Source organism: Pelecanus crispus, chromosome Z (assembly GCF_030463565.1).
Source record: "Pelecanus crispus isolate bPelCri1 chromosome Z, bPelCri1.pri, whole genome shotgun sequence".
In the NCBI taxonomy this organism is placed as follows: domain Eukaryota; kingdom Metazoa; phylum Chordata; class Aves; order Pelecaniformes; family Pelecanidae; genus Pelecanus; species Pelecanus crispus.
In genome coordinates this window covers 18,741,338-18,761,524 of record NC_134676.1, presented here as the reverse complement: position 1 = coordinate 18,761,524, position 20,187 = coordinate 18,741,338, and the positions used below count along the sequence as shown (strand labels likewise).

The following is a 20,187-nucleotide window of genomic DNA, read 5'->3' as shown; positions in this document are numbered from 1 at the left end:
CCCAAACAAGTTTGTAATAGGGGCTAAAATGGACAAATGCTGCTGGTATTGTCAAGAGATATGGCCAAAAAAAAGATGCAAAGGTCCAAAGCATACAGTATCTGAAGGAATCTGAAGAAAGGTTGACACTAAAAGATAAGGTAGTGAGGGAGACCTTGGTGTTGTCTTCACAAATAACAACCATAAATCAAGATGCTTTTTAAGCAGAAAAAAACCCATGTTACAAGTAGGAGCAGCTCAGCGGCCACAGAACAGACTTGAGCTTTCTGATATTTATGTCCTATTGATTAGCACAGCAAGCATGAAATCTAAGTTTGCAGAAGATAATAAAGAGCCAAGTTGTGGAATAATACAATTTCACACAGATGGAATATTGCACTTAGAACAACAAGCCAACTATGCAGTAACATGTACAGAGGAGGCATGACTGGCCCCTTGAAATTCCCCATAGGCAAGAATTTAAAAGCCTCTAGCAAAACATGTCATTGCCAAAAAGACAGCAAATGAGATCTACCAAAAGCTACCACACTAGGGTAGTTAAAAACTGTATTTGTAACACACTGCATCTGTCAAGAGTGTTGTAAAGGGTGATATCCTGATCCTTAGTTTTGAGTGAATAGAACTGTTTTAATTTACATTCTTACATATAGATGCAACGATATTTACATTTAAATATATACTTACACATTTACATTAATATGTATATTTAAATAAGCTTGGGGTCTGACTCCTCTCATCCTCAAACTTCTTCATACTGAATTAGCCTTGGTAGATGACTGTGAGCAGAAATACCCCCAAACCCCAAGCAATTTGTCTAGGAGCGGTGGAGGGAGGAAGACTATTTTCTTAAACAGTCAGCAAAATTGTTTGTTCAATAGCTCACATGGGAAGAATAATCTGATCAGAGTTGAAAACCAGCAAGGAAAGTATCAGCCACCTATTCCCTTTCTGGATTGTTTTACCTGTACAGACTCCCCCAGAATATGTAAATAAAATATGAGACAGGCTCCAAGGAACTGTCAGCTAACTGAACTATTCTTCATTATGCCTGAGATCTGTAAGAAAGTCGCTACTTCTGTAAGTAAGCCTGCTACATACAAGTACAGTGGGATATTGCCCCAGGCATGCTATTAGGCTGAGCTATACAGCTACAGGACAGCAGGTTGAAGAAAACTCACCTTTTTTTTTTTTTTTTTTTTTTTTCTCCCAAACAATGGAAAGCTTTCTCTTTAAAAGTTACAAATTAGAATTGCTTTGCTGATGATAAGCTCTGGCTTTTGTTGAGCAAACCTTAAGCCAGGAGTTCCTGTATTTTTTCCAGACACGATCTCTGGAGATTTGTGCTGCTCTTGCTTCTGCAGCAGTCACTGTTCCTGCTGCTAGTGTTATTCCCACTGCTTCAGCATTTTGCAAAATGCCAGTTTTCTGGAACTGGCTGAAATCCAATAGCTGATGCCTTGCACAGGGGCTCACTACATTCAGTGCTGCTACTAAAAAGGTCTTATGCCCCGTTCAGAGGCTTCAATTTCCGTGTGTTGAATTACACTTCTCTCCCTTGAATGTGAATGGAAAATGTTTGCCACATTTAAGAAAATCATCCTGAGGGAGCTATTATGTGGGCTAATAAAAAAAATGCCAATTTAAAATCTACGTTTTTGGTTGTTTTTTTTTTTTTTTTTTCACATGCTGTTGCTCTTTTTCACCTGTTTTGACACTAGGCTTTTGCAAGGCACTGAGCCCTAAAGTAAGCCTTTGTTATATTCCTTAAGATTTCTTCTCTTTAGTAACAAAAAAGCTTGCACTGCACTGAGAACTGGGGCATAGCAAAGTTGTGGCCCTCAGCTACTATTGGCTTCATTCATTTAATGCAGCTCTATTTAAGCAGCCTCCCAGTATTTCAGGTGGACAAATCCCTCTTGGAGGGGGTCCAGGCTGTGTGACCTGTGCAAAATGATTTGCTGTAATCTGCACTGCACATTAATTCACAAAAAAGAAATTGGTCAAGCATGCAAATGCAGTTTAATGAACAGAGCACGTACTTTTCCAATGGCCATATTTTCTTAGAATTCTGATTTTCTGCTGTTCCTCCTGTCAAAAAGGCAATGTGGGCATTTGAAAGCAGCTCTGGTCCATTGCAGTAATATTGTATTGCTATCAATTAATGTTTGGATTATTAATCTCTTGGGTCCCACACTGAACTGTTCAACAGGTGAATACAATAGTCCATAAACCTTCTCAATGGAAAACTATCGATGCATATTGAAAGAGATTGTGATGCAGTGACTTGGGAATGGGGTAGCAGTTAGGTTAAAGCTGGTATAAATCCTGTCCCTCCTGCTATCTGTGGGTACTGATTTTAGTGAAGTCTGAGATTTCACCACTGATTCAGCTCATTTTGCGAGTTTGGAAGTCAGAGTTTCCTCCAACTTTAAGGTCCCCAAAATATGGAATAATTCTTCCATCATAGAATTCAAACTCCAGCCTGTGTACTCCAACTGAAGGCAAATTATCAGTCATTTAGGGTAGCAATGATGTATTTTTTCCTCTCTCCCATAGTTATATCTGTGTAAAATACTTAACAGCATTCAAAATAATAGTACCACTTTGACTCTTCCAATCCAAAATCCACAAAACAAAATAATAAATTTAACAAAGCAAAAGCTAAAACTTTCAAAAGATACAAGTTAATATCCACCTATATAATTAAAATGAGCTCATAGGCAGTGAAAAAAATAGTAGACTCACTGAATTAATAACCAGTCCTACAAATGTCTGCATATTTTATGAGCTGCAGATGTGCATTTATACTTTAAACATACCCACATTAAAGTACGACATGGTTTGTCATATATTTGCTGTGTTTTCATGACAAAACCAGCTCTACAGAAAAACAGAAAACTTCTTCTTTAACAGCAATTATAAAATGCATCTTGAGACATCCTTATGCATTTTATATGATACTGTACATGCAAAATACTGCTTTAATTCCAGTATCTCTACTTTGAACCCACTCAGATAAACACAGCATTGGAAAGCTGGTTTTATTGTTCTTCTAAGTGTTTTTAAAAAGATCACTGCAGAAAAATTTTCTCCAATAATACGTGTAAAAGCATGGCATAACCTTTAGATATTGTTGAGTTAGCAAAAGTCAAGAAACTGCTTCAGACACAGTTTAATTCTTAGACGACTATTTTATCTTCGAACAGAGTTCTCAAAATAGTGCCCAAATGCACAGTACTTGTTGAACAAATTCTGATTTATTGAAAGTAAACATTTACATTGGCTACAATGTTATAACTGTTACAAAGCTGGATAAAAGAGGCTTAAATAGCAATAGAAAGCAAATGCAGTAAAAAGTGAATAGAGAAAATATTTGGCCTTAGTGATCTTCTGGCAGTATTTACATTATGTACATTTTGTTAAATATTTGTAGTAACTCCAAGGCACCATAGGCTAAATAGCAGGCTGCAGTACTATTTTGTGCACAGAATTTAATAAATTTATTTGGAGAAAAAAAGGCTGTAGAGTTAAAAGAAACATAGGCATATTTTATGTTTACATAAAGGAGTGGCTGCTTCTTAAAATTCAAAGATACAATACATACTGGGTACATTCAAAAATTATTTTTAGAACATTAAATTATATTGAATGTCTGTGTATAAGGACTATTCTTACTGACTTGCTGGTAAATGTTTAACGTAATCTATTCTTCAACAGGTTTTTCACACGCTAGATATGTTCATCTAAAAACTACTTGATTTTCCCCCCCCCCCCCCCTTAAAAAAGTCTTATCCCTATTATGTATACAAAATCCCAATGCAAAGTATAATGGGCAGTAATTTACATTGTAGCCATTCTGTGGCAGACTGGAACTTAGCAGGAGCACGCAATCAAAATACTACAAAACAGCAGCTCAAGGTGTTTTACTGCCCCTGCTCTTGTTGGCGGCTCTTGCTCCAGCTGGTGAGCAGGGGTACGAAACTGTCATTCCGGGAAAGACAGAGGAGGTCAGCACCTTCAGACCTGATGCTCCCAAAACCAAATCCAGAAGTTCAAACTACCGGCGACATCCTTGTGCATTTTATACGACACTGTGCACGCAGAATGCCGCTCTGCTTTGAGTAAATCTTCCCATTTTTATTTATCCCCTTTGGAAGTACAAGTGTCCCTCCACTCCTGAGCGCTTTAAGGAATAAATTTGATTATTATCACAGCCCTGGCTGACTAGACTCAAGAGCCTTCCTGAACAACTTTCAGTGCTACACATGTCTTAACCGCTCTCCAAGCAGCAGACCTTGCTCAGTTCAGTCAACAGGCTCATCTTTCACCTTGAGGTAGTGTTTGAACGAAGAAATTGCGCAGGACACCAGATTACTGCCTCGGTTTTGCAAATAAAGTGCCGCAGGACCCTACGTGCCCCAAGGGACGAGTGGATGCGTGGCCAGCGCCCTTCCAGCCCCTTCTCCCTGTCACCCTCCCGCCAGCGTGGCTGCCGTCCCACCATCGTGTAGCCGAGGAGAAGCCGAGTCCTGCGAACTCCCACCCGGGTCCGCAGGCCAGGCGATGCGTGGGCGTCTGCATGCTGAGCCCATCCCAGCAGGCCTTCGCCTCAGCAGCTTCTAAAAAACTTACCATGAGGGCGAGGAGTGACTGGTACAAAAACCACCTACGCTTGTGCAAGGGCCGGACCCTCAGCACCTCTGACAGGCGCTCAGCACAACGCAGGATCAGGCCCCAAACCTATCTGTTGTGAAAATGCTAAGATTACAGAGTGCTTTTGCTCCCATAGCATCACCTCCCTGTCAGTCATGGCTCGTACAATTTGTATCTGACTTATGTTTTCCAGAGCCAAGAAGAAATCCATCTAAATTAATGCAATGCTTAAGTAACTAGATACTGGTTTTATATTTGTTTAGGGTTTTTTTAGTGTTTCTTTTTAAATCATGAATCTCTGCATTCAGTTGTCTCTTTCTCGTTATTTTTTTTTGACTTTGTACTCATCCATGTTGCAAGTATGCTAATTGCTTCCACAGTAGTAAGTGGTTTATAACAAAGTATAACTGATCTAAGCACAAAGTCTTCATTTGGAGTGATCTTGTATTTGCATTAACAAAAGGATAATCTTAGCATTATTCATCAGATGCATTTTTAGTACCAACAGCTATAATATTAAAATTACACAGCATCAATAACAGTTTTTCAAGGGCTTTAGAGGAAAAATATAAGCAAAAATAATTCTGGTGTCATCAACTAGTTCCTGTAAAATATTAAGCAGAATATTACACAAACTGGCCATTTTATGTTAAGTAATATGGAGTTAAAGACTCAGGTTATCAAAACAGTTGCTGAAGAAAACAGAGCTATGCTGATTCGTATCATAGAAGAAGATAACTCAAATTGCTTAACCCCTTGAATGCTAAGTATCTGCCTGAATCTCAAGCAAGGTTTTAAAGCATCTTTTTGTATTCCTCTCTCAATGTTTAAAATATTCAGAAGTATAAATATAGCAATTCATAATTAGGGTGCAACATTAAGGTATTAACATAATTTTTCCATCAAACCTTCCCCCTTTGAAAGCTTGTAATTTGTTGTGGGATTGTAGGAAGAAGTTAGAAAATTCTTTCCCAAGAATTCCCTTGGTTGCTCTGTGCTGGACATGGTCACAGCTAGATAGCTATGGCTTCATGGAGATTTCTACCAAGAGAGATAGTAGAGCCTAGGACTCTATTTTCTTTGATTAAAAGCTATCTGTGAAAAGCCTACCTCTTTACAGCAGCAGTTATAAAGATTGCTCTATCACCAATACGTGTGCATGATAACAGAGGAAGGGAAATGCAAGAGCTTTGGGGATAACACAGGGTCCTTGCTCAGACGACCCTGGCTTTTTATTTTTCATCCCCTGGAATCCATGTGAATGTAAGTATTTGGAAGAATTTGGCAATATGCAACTTCAACCCTTGGATAAAACCACAAGGTTTTTTCAATTTTTTCAATTTTTCAATCCTTTAAAGAAAATCTCATCCTTGGGCTTTTTCATTCCAGTTCTTGATGATAAAGTCTTTGTTTCAGCTTTAAAGTTTGCTATGGAAGGGTTATTTATTTTTTAGTAACAGACGCCCAAAGAACCTCCCTCTTTCCCCTCACCTTTTAAAAATGATGAGAACTAATACTTTGTTAAACGATCTTAAGACTCATATTCACCTGCAGATAATATAACACCTTAGAAGAAGTTTCTCGTTAATATATTGGCTAAAGAAAAAAGTGACGAAGTTATTGTGTAGCAAGTGAATTTTGGTTTAATTCAATTGCTGTTTGTGTGTGACACTGATTTTGTGTCCTTGCACTGTCCCCTACAGTGTGACACCTTCCCAGGTGGCCCAGCTGCCCTGGGCATGGTGCTGCCCCATACCTCCACAGGCTGTATTTCCCCACACCGTAGATTTATTCTCCTAGTCCCTTTTCCTGCCACGCACTGTGTGAGACCTAAGCTGCTAATGCCGCCTGTTAGTAATTCAGTGGCTCCTCATTTTTTTTTTCTTTGCTACCAGCAAACCCCTCATCCCTTCAGAACTACCTTCCTCCCTGAAAGGTTTTGCCCTTTTCCACTGCTTTATAACACCTGTGCTCGTCACATTCGGCCTTTCACTCTTGGCCACCCTCCTCCCCCACGTATACAGCAGTCACCTCGGTACTCCCTGAAGTGGGCACCTTACAACAGCAAGGCCTCCATATACCTCAGAGCCCTGCTTTCCTCCATGCTGTCCTTTCCTCCTGCTCATCCATTTAAAACAAACCTCTGAGCAGTCTTAAAATTTTGCAGAGATGTATTTTCCCTCCCCTTTCCAGTGGCTGTACTTATGATGGCACCATGCATGGCCAGTATCATGATCCTACCGTGCAAACCAATGCTGACTTGCTGCCATAGCTACATTCCAAGTTTCTTCCTTCAAGGGGTTCACTTGTGTCCCTGCTGCAGCTTGAGGGGACAGTGAAGATGACTGCTTACTTGGCTTCTCCAGCTCACTCATGTTCATCTTTCTTTTCTCCTAGTTTTTTGAGAAGACCTCCCAGAGGGGTGGACTATCAGCCCAGAAAGTCAATGTAGGATATCTTTGTGGACTTGCTTCCTAGTTTCTTTTTGTTATGCAAAACATAATGATTCAGACACACATGGCAGGACAAATTATAGTGAGATGGTCATTCAAGGGTTTCAGCTCCACTTCTGAATTATGTTGATTTTGTGCAGTTACACAACCTAAGGCAGTCCTTACGTAGATAGACAAGTTTCAGAAATCCTCTTTGTTTCAAGAAGTTAACCTGTGTCCCAACACAAAAGATAACAATTAGAGTAGTGATTCTCAAGCTAGGGATCCACCAAATGGGGGTGAAAGTCAACAGAAATTCAATAGCAAGATGGGGATTTGCAAACATGATTGGCTTCACAAGTCTGGATGTGAACCCAGAAAAACTCAAGTCCCCAGCAAAGAAGTCCGGAACGCTGAAATACATCTCCAAGTATGTGCTCCTAGGCCCAATAACACTATTTCAATTGCAGGGCACTTCAACTGCAGCAAGCAGTAAGGGAGTGTACCTTGCACTAGAAAGAAGTAATCACCCATTACAGCATATCCAATGCAGTTCTGTTTAAAAGAAACAAACATGCCTGTGCTCTGTTGTGCTGTTATTTGTCACTTCAGTATCTTTATTGTGAAAATAACATAATAGAGGATTCAGTCTATTTTTCCTTTCTGAGGTGGCCTGTAATAGTTGCACAGATGGGTAGGTTGAACTGGTGCCCATATTCAAGGATATGACTGATGCTTCAGGATAGCTACTGTGAAGGCTGCCAAGGGCATTCATCAGGGCACAGGATATGCTTTATGCCTTAGAGACTGGGTCCCTCTCCACCTGTGCTGCCATCACGCTCACTTGGAAAAAACAGTTGTTAATTTAAAGGACAGAGAGATTTGAATTGGTTGTTCTCCCTTAGGAATAAATTAATGAAAATATTTCACCAAGATCAGTAAAATTTTGCATTTGTTTGTATTTTCTGATGTACCAACAACCAACTCAATCACGTAAAAGCTTTAATTCAGCATGTACTTTTAAATATGTGGCTAAATTTAACCATAGAGCAGTTTCACTGAAGTTAAGATGAAAAAATTAAAGAACGTTGATGATCTAAAAAAACTGTAAAATCTAGTATATAAAACCCAAATTTGTAAAAAGGAAGTTAACAGCTTCAGGATTTCCAGATGTTTGCTAGGCTTGTATAATTAAAAAATGCAACTGAGCTGCTTAATGGATGAGACAGTGTTTCCAGAGAAGATAAAGAAAACTAAACATACACCATCCCATTCATTACTTTTTGCTTTGTTTCACTCATTAAATAAAAAACGTATTGTTGTTTTAACCTTTGACTCTAAATCCTAGCTGCATTTGTGTGAAATAAAATGAATCAAAGATAGCTGCAGGTAACCAATCTCTTTAATTTGACATGTTCCAGACAACCTTTTATTGTGTTTAAATACGAGAATATTTTACTTATTGCAAAGTATCCTGCATAATACAGGTGCTCCGCTATAAAATCTTCTCTCTCGCTTATAATTCAGTCATTCTAAATTTAAAATGCCAGTATACAGTACTAAAACCTCCAATTGAAGTTTAATATAAAAATATCAGCACAAAACTCCTTTTTAAAGTCTGTTTATTGTGAGCAACCCAAATGCCTGTTTAATTATTATTAGCTGTAGTATATTAATAGACTTTGCACCCCTACAGTTGCTAATTCATACCATCTCAGGTATTTTGACGAGATAAGAAATACTAAGTAAGAAAACAGTAAGTATTCAAAGGGTTAATTTGCTTAGAATAATAATAATAAATTAGTTTTTTGCATCTTCTTCAGTTCAAAATCCAGCTTTGAGACTGAGGAAGGCTTCCAAATCACATCAATTAAATAAGAGTGGTCCTTTTAACCAGTAGCAGTTTGATTGCCAATGACTCGAAGAATCTCTTTATGAATGCTTGGTTCCTGTGTATTTATACTTGTATCACCAACTTGACCATCTTCATACCTAAAAAAAAGTACAGAAAATAAAATCAAATTAGTGTTTTATTAATCTACTTAAAAACATCCAAAACTCGGTTTTATTCAATAATAAGAGTGCTTATTCCATATGTTAGCATATTTCTATTAAAATGCTCTGCTGCACTTCACCATTATAGGCAGATCCTAAACTCTAGAGACTGAAGGGTGGTAAGGCTGCCATTGTCATCGAAACCCTGAGGCTGAATAAGCCACTAGGACCCAAAGGGGACAAGTCACAGGTGAGAGGGGAAATGCTTACATCATAGACAGGAAGCCTTTAATGAATTCCTCAGCTTTAAAACATACAGACAAATAGAAATGATATTTTATGATACATGGATAGGCTTACTGTAACATGAGGTAATGCTATAGAGTGGGAAAAGTCAGTAACTCTCCATCCATTTATTCTATAACAAAACCTCTATTAATCCTTTGTCACTAGCTTATCCATATATTTCCTAACAAAAGTAAGTACATAGAAAGACAAAAAATGAAGTGATACTGAAAAGAGTCAGGAAGATACATCTTTTATCTACTTCAATTACAACTATTGGAGGGAACATGGGGAAAAAGGTCTAGGACAAACAGAAGTTGAATGTTAAAAGAAGCTTTGTACTCACACAAAGAAAAATCTTGTACACACGTGATCCGTATTGGGAACTACCCATATCTCTCCATGTTTGTGCAGATCGGATGAGGTTATCACTATCAGGGAAAGAATAAATTTCATGGTGATGAAAACATGCCTGGAAAATATTGCTTTAAAAGATTTCCTCTTTTGTATACTCTGAATAGCCTTGTGGGAATCTGTAGTTTTCCACTGCATGTCTGTGGTGTGGCGTAGACACTGAGTTGGCTGCTAGTACAAACAGGGAGATGAACTTCATTCTTGTTTCCAAAATATGTTATATTTTCCAGAAAATACAGACGTTTGACGTATGGGAGCCAGTTGCTAATTGGCATGAAAAATGAAAAAGTATTTTTATTAAAAACTGATTTTAAATGGCCAATAGGGCTGCTAAGGAGGATCTGAGTCAACTAATCAGCCTTTGGAGCAGAGATATTTGTGTTTGATGATGTCTGAGTGAAAAACAAGATGTTAAAAACAAAGCCTGAAACTGAGATATGACAAATTTGGGATTTGCAATACTACCAAATATTTTAAAAAACTAAGCATAGCAATTATGACTCAAGGGGTCAACTATTAAGCAAGTACTCGTACACCCACCAGTAGTGTCTTACCTAAAACCAACCAATACTGGAACTAAAGGTCTCACTGATATGCATCCAGTAACACTGTGTCCATGACTAAAACAGTTTTTCAAGGGCTTTGAGCTTACCTTCACATAAGGCTATGCATTTTAAGTTACGGCTTTGCAAAAATTGTGACTGTTGTCCTTTCTTCTGTGACTGAGATGTAAAAATATGAGAAAACTTGATTAGTGCAGTAAGACAAACTGAGTGAAAAATTAACAAAGGAGAGGGCTGCTATTTTCAGTGGTTTATTAACGAACAAAGATAGCAGCATTCTTTCTAAAACTTTTCTATTGTATTTCTAAATGTAATAGAATTTCTAAAAACATTTACATTATCTGTTTGGGTTATTGTAGGAGGGATTTGAAATGCTTTATCCAGAAAGAAAAGTTCGTAATTATTACAGAATGTATAATATTATTAGAATATCAGAGTGTTACTTATAAACAAATTGATAGCAGAAAAAGAAAAGGTGAGCTTGATCACCGATTCTTTGGCCTGTCCCCTGATATTTTACTGGCTTTCCCATTTCTGGTGGCTTCTGCTGTTACCTACCAATCTCTCTTCAAAGCCAGATTATTCTGTGGTTTCTATGTGTTAACTATGAAGACAGATGTAAGATTTCTTTCTCAAAATTTAGCCCATAAATGCTATGAGTTTGCTTTAGATAAAGCAGAATTGTAATGTTTTAATACGTAAAAACCACAAAAAAGAAAAAATTACTTGCTATCAATGAAATGTTACTCATTTTCCAGCAATAACCACTCTCAATTCCTTTTGCATCATTCTTCTGCAAGTCTAGAACTCAGAAAGCAAGGGTTTGCTAAGGGTCATAACACAATTTCATTTTCATTCTCTCCCTAAATTCTTCTGCTTGGAGAAGAAGGGCACAAGACCCGCAGTATACTCTGTGAATTGTCACTAAAAGCAGTTGGGCTGTATTTGATGTTTGCAGTCTCTGAAGTTGTTGATTTTGTTCAGTAAAATAGAACTGTTAGCTTTCACGAAGGGAGTATTGCCTCCTTTTCAGCTACTAAGTTCCCAACATAAAACCGTAAGTCTTCCAGAGATGGTTGATGTACTGTACCTGTGATGTATTACTGCCCTTACTGCCTGAAGCTGGTTCATCTTTAGCTGATACCTTCTGCTGCTTCTTGTTCATCCCTAGGAATATTAAAATCACATAAGATACCCCAGCATATTAATACCATACTAAGCAAAGTTAAGTATGGAGAATGAATCAGGTAGCACAGTGGGAGTTACAGGCCTTTGCATGGCACCCAAAAAGCTAGTTAACTTTGTCATAGAATATCTTAATTTAATCCTGCAAATTATCAGTACATCTGCACGTATTGCAAAGACTTTAGGAAAGTCAACTTAGCATTAAGTAGGTGCAAAAGCAGATAAACATGAGCTTAAATGCCACTGAATTCAGCTCAGGAATGCTCTTAGGTGGTTGCTTAACAGAGTTGCACGTCAGCATGTCTTGAGTCTAACTAACCCTGTTCTAGCTGAAGTAATACAGTCTGATTTAGTGTGGGTGGAATAGTAAAATCATAAGAGAAAAAGCTTTAGATATTAATCTTTAACACTTTATTTAGACTTATTAAAAGTCTAATTCATTTTTAGAAGCAGTTAATTTATTTAAAATTTTAAAGTCTACCTTGATTTAATTAATTTATCTACATGTAAAAGTATTACAATGTCAGCCACACTGTATCCAATTTCCATCTCAGAAATCTAAACACCTACATTTATGCCTTAGACCCCTTTTACATTCCTTGTGTTGGCTTCTATAAAGTTCCTGTATTGTATGCTACTACAGGCTTCCTTGCCTTTCCAGTATCCCATATTTCTTGGCCGTTTGCAAACACAGACTGAATTATGGGGAAGCTTTAGTCTTTGAAGGAACAGGGATTGTAAGACCTCCTCCATGGTTTTTATTGGCATCAAGTATTACACACTTCATACGAATACCGGCCTCCTTTCTGGAGGAGACTGCATGGAAGGGACCAAGAAAGGCAGAGAAATGAGAAGAACCACACTGAAGCTGACAGAGCAGTGTTGTCCAAAAAGAAGGACATTTTGTTAATGATACTGCAACCTGCACTTTTAGTGAGTCCTAAAAAGCTTCCATACTCGTGTAATCTCTGAAAAGCTAAAAGTGCATTTAGAGATTACTGATACTGAAATCCAATAAATTGTAGTAAAAAATTCTGAGCTCCTAAAATGAATTGTGACTTTGCCTAAAAATACTGAAAGTCAGAAAGCATAACTAAAACTCTCAGTTATCTACATGCACACAAACACACATTCTACTATCCAGTGCTTTCGTATGTGAAGAAAAAAGTCAGCATATTTTAAAATCTCTTAAGTTTCTTAATATACACATTGGTGTATCTTGTTTCTATTATGCTCCTATTTATGATTTAATTCTGATATGGAAAACTCTGCATGACTCACTTTTGGACTTACTAGTAGGACAAATTATGTTCCCTCCCCTTCTCATGTTAAAACAAACACACTGTCCTGTACTTTCTATGCATGGCAATACTTGGGAATACTCTTAAATATACACAGTTGAACATGTCTATTGATGAATATTTGTTTTGTCAGATCAGGTCATAAAAGCCCATGAATCCGCAGAGCAGATACTGCCATAAAATCACGAAGTTGAATTTCCACTGCATAATCAAGACCTGCTCTATTACACATAGCATCCAGTATTAGCTACTATTTACTTCAAGCACAGTTTCAAGACACTCAGTGCCTTGGAAAATGAGGACAGGTATTTAATAAGGGAATTTAGATTTTCTCTTTTTTGAATAAATTAAATCTTGGTCAACAAAGATAAAATTTAATACAGTGTTGTAAACAGTGAAGCTGGTAAGAAAAGCAGTAGACTAAGATGCATCCCTATAATTCTCCAACTTTAGAGTGATTTATAAATATCACCTGAGTAACCAAATGATATGCTTGACAATGGACTAAGGTAGATTCCACTTCCAAACATTGCACCATGGAGCTGAAAAAGAACAGAGTGATTGTTTAACATTAATTTGGTTACCTGGACAGAATAAAAATGATAGGAACAGGTCATAATGTAGATAAGTGTCTGACCCACTGCACTAATTTATTGCCTGCTAATAAGTGGTGTTCAAAGAAGTCTTTAAAAAAATCGTGCTGCTAATATACAACTAAAATACTGGAAATACACAACTAATATTCTGGAAACCATGTCCAAATGCCAAAAATAATTTTGCATCAGATTTATATACAAAATTGCATTTTCTGTTTTTAAACATAACATCACCACGGAGGATGCCTACAAGAGGGTGCTTCTGTACATGGCCAAACATACATCAGCCTTAACAAGACTGAGGAAGCTCAGCATGTGCCTCATACCAAAACCTTGGCAGGAAGAACAGCCTAAGCTGGCCTCTGTGAATCAACAGCTTAGTAAGAAATTAAGAGATGGTGATGACACTGGTCATACACCATAGACAAATTTCACTAATTCACTAATTCAGCCTGAGTACTGGAGGAATGGGTTCAATCAAGCTTTTGCCTGAGCCAATTCAGACATGTATTTCCCATCGCTGCAGGACTGCATTTTAACCACAAAGCTACCAGCTGTCTGAAAAGAATGGAAACTGAAGACTCTTCTTCACCTACATCACTGTTCCATGTCATGAAGCTTGGGCTAAGCAACAAAAGTGAGCACTTTTTATTAGCCCTGCAGTCATTTTCTTGTCTGGAAAGGGGGAAGTATGTGTTTCACTTCTCCTCCAGGGACTGACTACTTTATGTGGAAAAGCCTTTAAAGAAAACACACCAAGTAGTTGTTGGAGCACAAATGAGAACCCAGAGTATCTCCTACATAGATAGATGTTATGACCACTGGGCTTCAGAGTCATGCTCACCCTTATTTCTTTCCTCTGACCCAATGATATTTACATTGTCTCCGCAATGTGCCAGAGCTCTCATACTAATGTGTAAACATGCTTTCACTCCTCCAGATCCTACAATGTTTTACAGTATTCTTGGTAAGTAGATATTTTTCCTGACTGGTTGGTACTGGAGTAAATAGGATGAACTGGGCTCAGGATACGCCTTAGGTGTGTGAGAGATCTAAAAATGATGACTTGCATAAAATAGGGCTTTACTGCTTCCTCCTATTCCGAGTACCTCAACCCTCAACAAAAAAATAAGCATAAACAAAGTGGTTTACATTGGTGAATTTTGGTGTGTAAATCCTGTTTTCTTGGGGAATTATCTTCCAAAGATACTAATAAAAACACCCAAAGCACAAAGAGGAATAGCAGAGATTTCCATTTCCTTTTTTTCGGTGTCTTCTGTAACCCGATCCTTAGTCAGCATCCTGGGATCCTCCTCCAAGGTATCACAGACTCAGCTCTGGGGAAGGGCTGTCAAAACCATGATGCTAAAATACTCTGAGTTACAGCTCCCCAGTCCTGCTGGTACTGCCTACTTTGCTCTGCAATAGTGGTCTCCTGATGATTCAGTCTGAGGAAACAAACTGAGGTTTGCAATAGCTCCCTCCTGGCCAGTACCCTCATATTTCTATTCCCAAGGAAACCAGAGACGAGAAGATGTTGTAAACCCAGTTCCTGTAAATCTAGTATGCTCTTGGATCCTATAACATGGAGATAGTTTATGTAGCTCTAAATTTTAATCACAAAACTGCTTCTAAGCAGTACCAAGCTAAGCCTCCTGGAGGTGCTGCTCTGCAACGTAAAATTGAAACATTGATTCTAGCAGTGGGATTTTCTAGCCATTTTAGCAGACATATTATTTCATTTTAATTGCATCAGAAAAGTACCTTTTCCAGGAAACAAGAGGGTATTTGAAATCATCCATTTTTTCCACCTATATGACTACCAGAACCACACCCCCTGAAAACTTGCCTAAGCTAGTATGTAATCAAGCATGCACAAGTTAACTGAAGCCTATTTAGTCTACTATTTACCTGCAGCTTCGTATTGGAAGCAACAACTAAGCCGTTCCTCAGGATGGAATGCCAATTTTCAATGTGTGAACCACTGAAAAAATGAAAAAAAAAAGCATTAAAATCCACAGTGTAGAATGCAAAATTAAATCAGTAATCCTTTAAAACAATAAATTCATGGCTGTAAACCTCAAATGACAAGAATGAAAAAACAGCATGGCATTTTGATAACTGTCAGTTAATACGAATATATGTACTTACTGAAATGCAAAGGTACTTCCGTAGAGGTTTTTAGCAGCTCGGAAATTGGATTCTTTGGCTGGTGGACTGCTGAGAAGTAGGAACTGGTGGGGAGTGTGCATAAACTTCAGTTGCTGTAAAATATAACAGTGCACAAGTGAAAGGAAGTTGATTAACACAAAAGCATTGTATTTCCATAACGGTAGCTCTTAAGATATCATTCTGTTTTGCACAATACATGACTGTATCTAAATAACTACATGAACTAAGTTGAAATTGGTCTCATTACCATAGTTTCTACATGAAATCAAACAGTAAAAATGTCTTTTAGTTTACGAAACATACGGAAGTTTCTGAAACAGATTTCAGCCTAACAAGGCTCCAGTAAAGTAATTAAATTAAACAATTTCATCATGGTATTCTGATCAGAGATGGCTTTGAATTAAGGTTCAGATTTGGAAGGCTGCAGATTACTATGGCCTTAATCACAGGATCAGAGGCACACATACTCAGAAATGAATCTCAGCACCATCCCTCTAAAATTCAAGAGCTATGTACTCTTATGTGGATCTCCTGGTACATTGTGTTTGTGTGCACTGCTTTCTGTACAATTCTGTATCTAATATTCTATACGGTAACAAAACAAATAGTGAAGTTATTCTCACCCAGTCTCAGATTACTACAAGGTAGACAGTTGTATTTGAACTACTCAAATTTGAACACCTCAAATAGGCTTTTTCTGAGCATTATTCCTTTGACCTATTTTAGATATTCACAACATGATTCGATGAGTCGTGACCTGAAACTGCCTATTTCTCTCCCTTGTCTATTAATGGAATCCCTGTGATTAGTTTGAATGTAGACACCTACGTTTGGCTAGGAGACTCCTACCTAAAATGGTAATATGAGCCATGAGAAATGAGAAAATAATAAAGAACCCGCACTTACCCTATTCACTGGTAGCTTCACAATATGTGATCTATTACTAGAAATAACCCTAAAATGAGAAAGAGTTAGATGTATTAGACATGGTAATGAAACAGAACTTTTCTTAAAAAATTATGAATGGCTACCACAAAGCACCCAGCTGAAGGTCTTTGAATCTATCAGATGGAAGTAGACAAAATCTTGACTAGAAAGTGAGATCAGAGGCTGTAAAAATTAGCTGGAGTCTTTCCAGTGTTTTCAGAGGGCCCAGATGAGGTCCAGAAACAGTCCAGAAACACCTGCGGTTGCAAATGTCAACTCTGACATTAATTCTTAGGGTGAGCTTATACCAAATTACACTGGTGAAGTGATTATTCATTAAACTTGGTACTTTAATAATTATCATCTCATGTGAGTCAATTTTATACCATTGTAGAAGAGGATGTGCAAGCGGGTCTTGTTTATCCATCTGCTTCTTTATTTCCAAGTAAGGTGCCTAGAAAAGAGCAATTACATTCTTTATTTCTAGTTGAAATCATAAGGTTAAATTTTATATGTTACATTGCCCATGATTTCATCTATTAAAACAGATACATGGACTTATTATTAGGCCTAAATCACAGTTTTACTGACATTTAGCGTTGTACAGTTATAAATGTGTTTTGACAACAAGAATTAATACAGCAATTATTTTCCCTAGAGTAAAATAATAAGCATATAATTAGCATCCAAATGAGTATATTATAGCAAACATTGGTGATCTCAGGGAGAACAGCAGAAGACGTCTATTTATGTTCAGCTCTTGGATTAAGAAATTGGACTGAAACTTCACAAAATTAAGTCTCTCAAAATACCCCAAGGTAATCCACTCAATTTTTTAACTGTTTCATGGTATAAACTGGTAAAGTAAAATACTGTATCATCTTATAATCCCTTTGAAAACCTTTCTTGATTTCAATCACAGTGCAAAGCATCCCTTTAAAACTCTTCAGTCCAAGAACTATTTTAACATTTAAAAAAGCAAAATGGTGGTTATCTTTCTTTTCAAAAGACATTAAATTAGGTAACAGAAATACCTGGTTTTTTTTAGTTTTTGCAAGATGTTACATTAAGTAACAAAAATATGTCAGTTTTAATTTTCAATTTATTTTATTCCTCTCTATAGGCCTCATTATTCATTCCAGAATCTCAAAGTACTTTACAAATACATCAAGAATAAGATTTATAAACTGTTGTGAGGTTACATTTATATAGCAGTTGGAAAAGCAAGGTACATAGGAGAGATTTCAATAATCAGTTATAATCAGCTGGGCTGTTTGGGAAAGGAAGTGTAACAATGAACATAAGTACGGCTATCAGACTCTGTCCCACTGTGAATATTGAGAAATCATATGGTAGTAATACCAAGAGACCCAACCTTCCAAGTACCCAACCATACTTAGCTGATCAAGTGTTTTGCTATAATAGAAATAAAGCTATCATTCAGAACACTGTCACAAAATCAATTTCTTTTGCTTTGGAAATAAAAGACCCAGTCTGGCTTTGGTATTTCCAGAAATGCAGCAGTTGGTGATTATCTCATTACAACGTCCCAGTCTGCTGTTACTATCTGTTATTTAAACTTCAGAAGATCTGAGTTCTATTTCATCAGTTTTATTTGACTGCCATTATGGATACTCTAGGCTTGTTATTTTTAACACACATTTTAATATTATTACAGCTCTATAGGAAAGAGATGATACTATTGACTTCCCCACCCATCATAGGCAAGCAATAGAAATATCTCCCTAGTTCTAGAAACAGTGATTAAGTTAAGACTTTTAAACTCACCTGTGTCATCTCTCTAATAGAAGTGATACTGTCCAATGCTTTCATGACTCGGTCATAATTCTTCTTCTGGCATAGCATAAAAGAAGCAAATAAATCAAAAGACTGTTAGTCTTTGGCTCTACAAAACCCTAAATTCTTTGAGTGTGTATAAAGCCAAAGCTAGGACAAATGTTCAGCAAACCAATCCTTTCAAACATTTCTAACCAATAGCTTCCTTCCACCTCACATATTGACTCTCTCACTCATAGTCCATGAAAATTCCTCAAAAAAATATTATCATGATGGTTTTTCTTTGAATTCAATTGGAATCTCCAACATATTCAAAAAATTAGCTAACTTTTTAAAAAAACATTTGTAACTGAACACAGGTCCTGACAGTTATTTGGACAACATGCTATTAAGTTAAATAATGCAGTGACCAAATAGATTTTAAATAAAATGCTAAATAAATAGATGTGTTTACTTTGCTAAGAGCTCTATAAAACATCAGAGGTGCTTCAGTTGTCCCTGTGCCGCACCCTGATCCTTGCCTACCTTCTGCTTGGGAACCACTACCAGACGGCTCCCCACCTTTTCTGACTGGATGAGCTTAACAGTCCATGCTTCATCAGCTCCACATGTCACGTCACCTTCAGGAGCTCCACTGTTCCCCATCTCTGGGTCTTGCCAACTTCTGCCCATGGGCTTTCACCCTGCCCATGCTGGCAAGAAGTTGGGAGGAGGCGGTGTGGGCCCTGCCAGACCAGCGTCTCTCTCCATTCCTCTTCTGGTGTGACCCTTTCATATTCCCTCATCTGCTTCAAACTCGCACCTTGCCCAGCCACCAGACTAGCTGTCTCTTCATCAGCCCCCTTCCAAGCACCTCCTGGAAAATCTTTCTTCCCATATGCTACCGAACATGCTCGCCCCTTCCTGAGGAAGAACCACTGCTAACTGGCCTTTGTTCAGAAAAAGTGAAACGCATCCCAAAGCAGGACATCCAAAGTTCTCATTTATGCCCTTGGGGACGGCTCAAGTGAGATGTAATAGCTCACAGCTTCTCAAGGGCTCCCGTGAGAGGCAATATTTGCAGCCTGAGGAGCAAGTGGTGCAAATGCAATTCTTCAAAAATGGTGCTTGTACAAAACTCAACTCTTATGTCAGTATTTGATAAAATGACATTTAAGGACATAATTGTTTGCAAAGAGAAAATGAGATGGCAGCATTAAGAATAAACTTTAAACACTTTAAGAATCAAAAGATGGACTGGAAATCCCCCAGTTTACATGGTCTACACCTCCTGAAGGCCATCCTTCTCTTTGTGCCCAAAGTATACGCTGAGACAAAGACACTAAGAACATAAAATTTTGCATCTAGAATTTGTACCCTAAAAGAATTTCTTGGTGTCAACATAACTTTGAATGCAACTTACAGTTTATACCCAAATACGTTCTCAGAGACAACTAAAAAAACTACAAAGTTCTGAAAATAGTCAGAATATAGCTTGTGCTACATACTGGAGCTGTATCTCTTACAGTAAAAGAGACTCCTCCAGAAGAAGGTTTTGCTTTGAAATCTCATGAATGACTAAAACCAAGCTATGACATAATGAAATACAACTACTTACTCTGGGGTTAAAGGCCAGCATCTGAGGATCATTAGGATCAACTACAGAAGGATATGGCTCAAAAATGACAACTTTCCTAGGTGATTCTAATGCAGACCGACACATGGATACTAACAGATCAACCACCTAGTGACAAAGAAAAATATTTATTCAATATATGTACTTTTCATATTGTATCTTCCAGTCTGCTTTTTTTACACAGTATAGTAATACCACAGTTCATTGTTACCTATATTACCCAAACTGTGTTATCCACAGGACATAGTTTAG

General features: G+C 37.6%; 1 protein-coding gene across 2 annotated transcripts in view; it reads right to left on the bottom strand.

Moving 5' to 3' along the window:
• Nucleotides 1–8,366: 8,366 nt before the first annotated feature.
• The window catches only part of PARP8 (poly(ADP-ribose) polymerase family member 8), a 118,360-nt gene continuing 106,539 nt past the window's right edge, over nt 8,367–20,187 (bottom strand). Inside the window, exons 16-26 of one of the 2 annotated variants that reach the window (XM_075727251.1) lie at nt 19,918–20,043; nt 18,312–18,377; nt 16,910–16,977; nt 16,503–16,551; nt 15,576–15,688; nt 15,336–15,408; nt 13,301–13,370; nt 11,433–11,509; nt 10,432–10,501; nt 9,712–9,796; nt 8,367–9,077 (exon numbers count right to left, since the gene is read on the bottom strand). In XM_075727251.1, coding sequence (XP_075583366.1) covers nt 8,975–9,077; nt 9,712–9,796; nt 10,432–10,501; nt 11,433–11,509; nt 13,301–13,370; nt 15,336–15,408; nt 15,576–15,688; nt 16,503–16,551; nt 16,910–16,977; nt 18,312–18,377; nt 19,918–20,043 — 900 coding nt within the window. In that variant the 3' untranslated portion in view covers nt 8,367–8,974. The remainder of the gene's footprint in view (nt 9,078–9,711; nt 9,797–10,431; nt 10,502–11,432; nt 11,510–13,300; nt 13,371–15,335; nt 15,409–15,575; nt 15,689–16,502; nt 16,552–16,909; nt 16,978–18,311; nt 18,378–19,917; nt 20,044–20,187) is intronic. The other variant, XM_075727252.1, reaches the window with a different exon arrangement.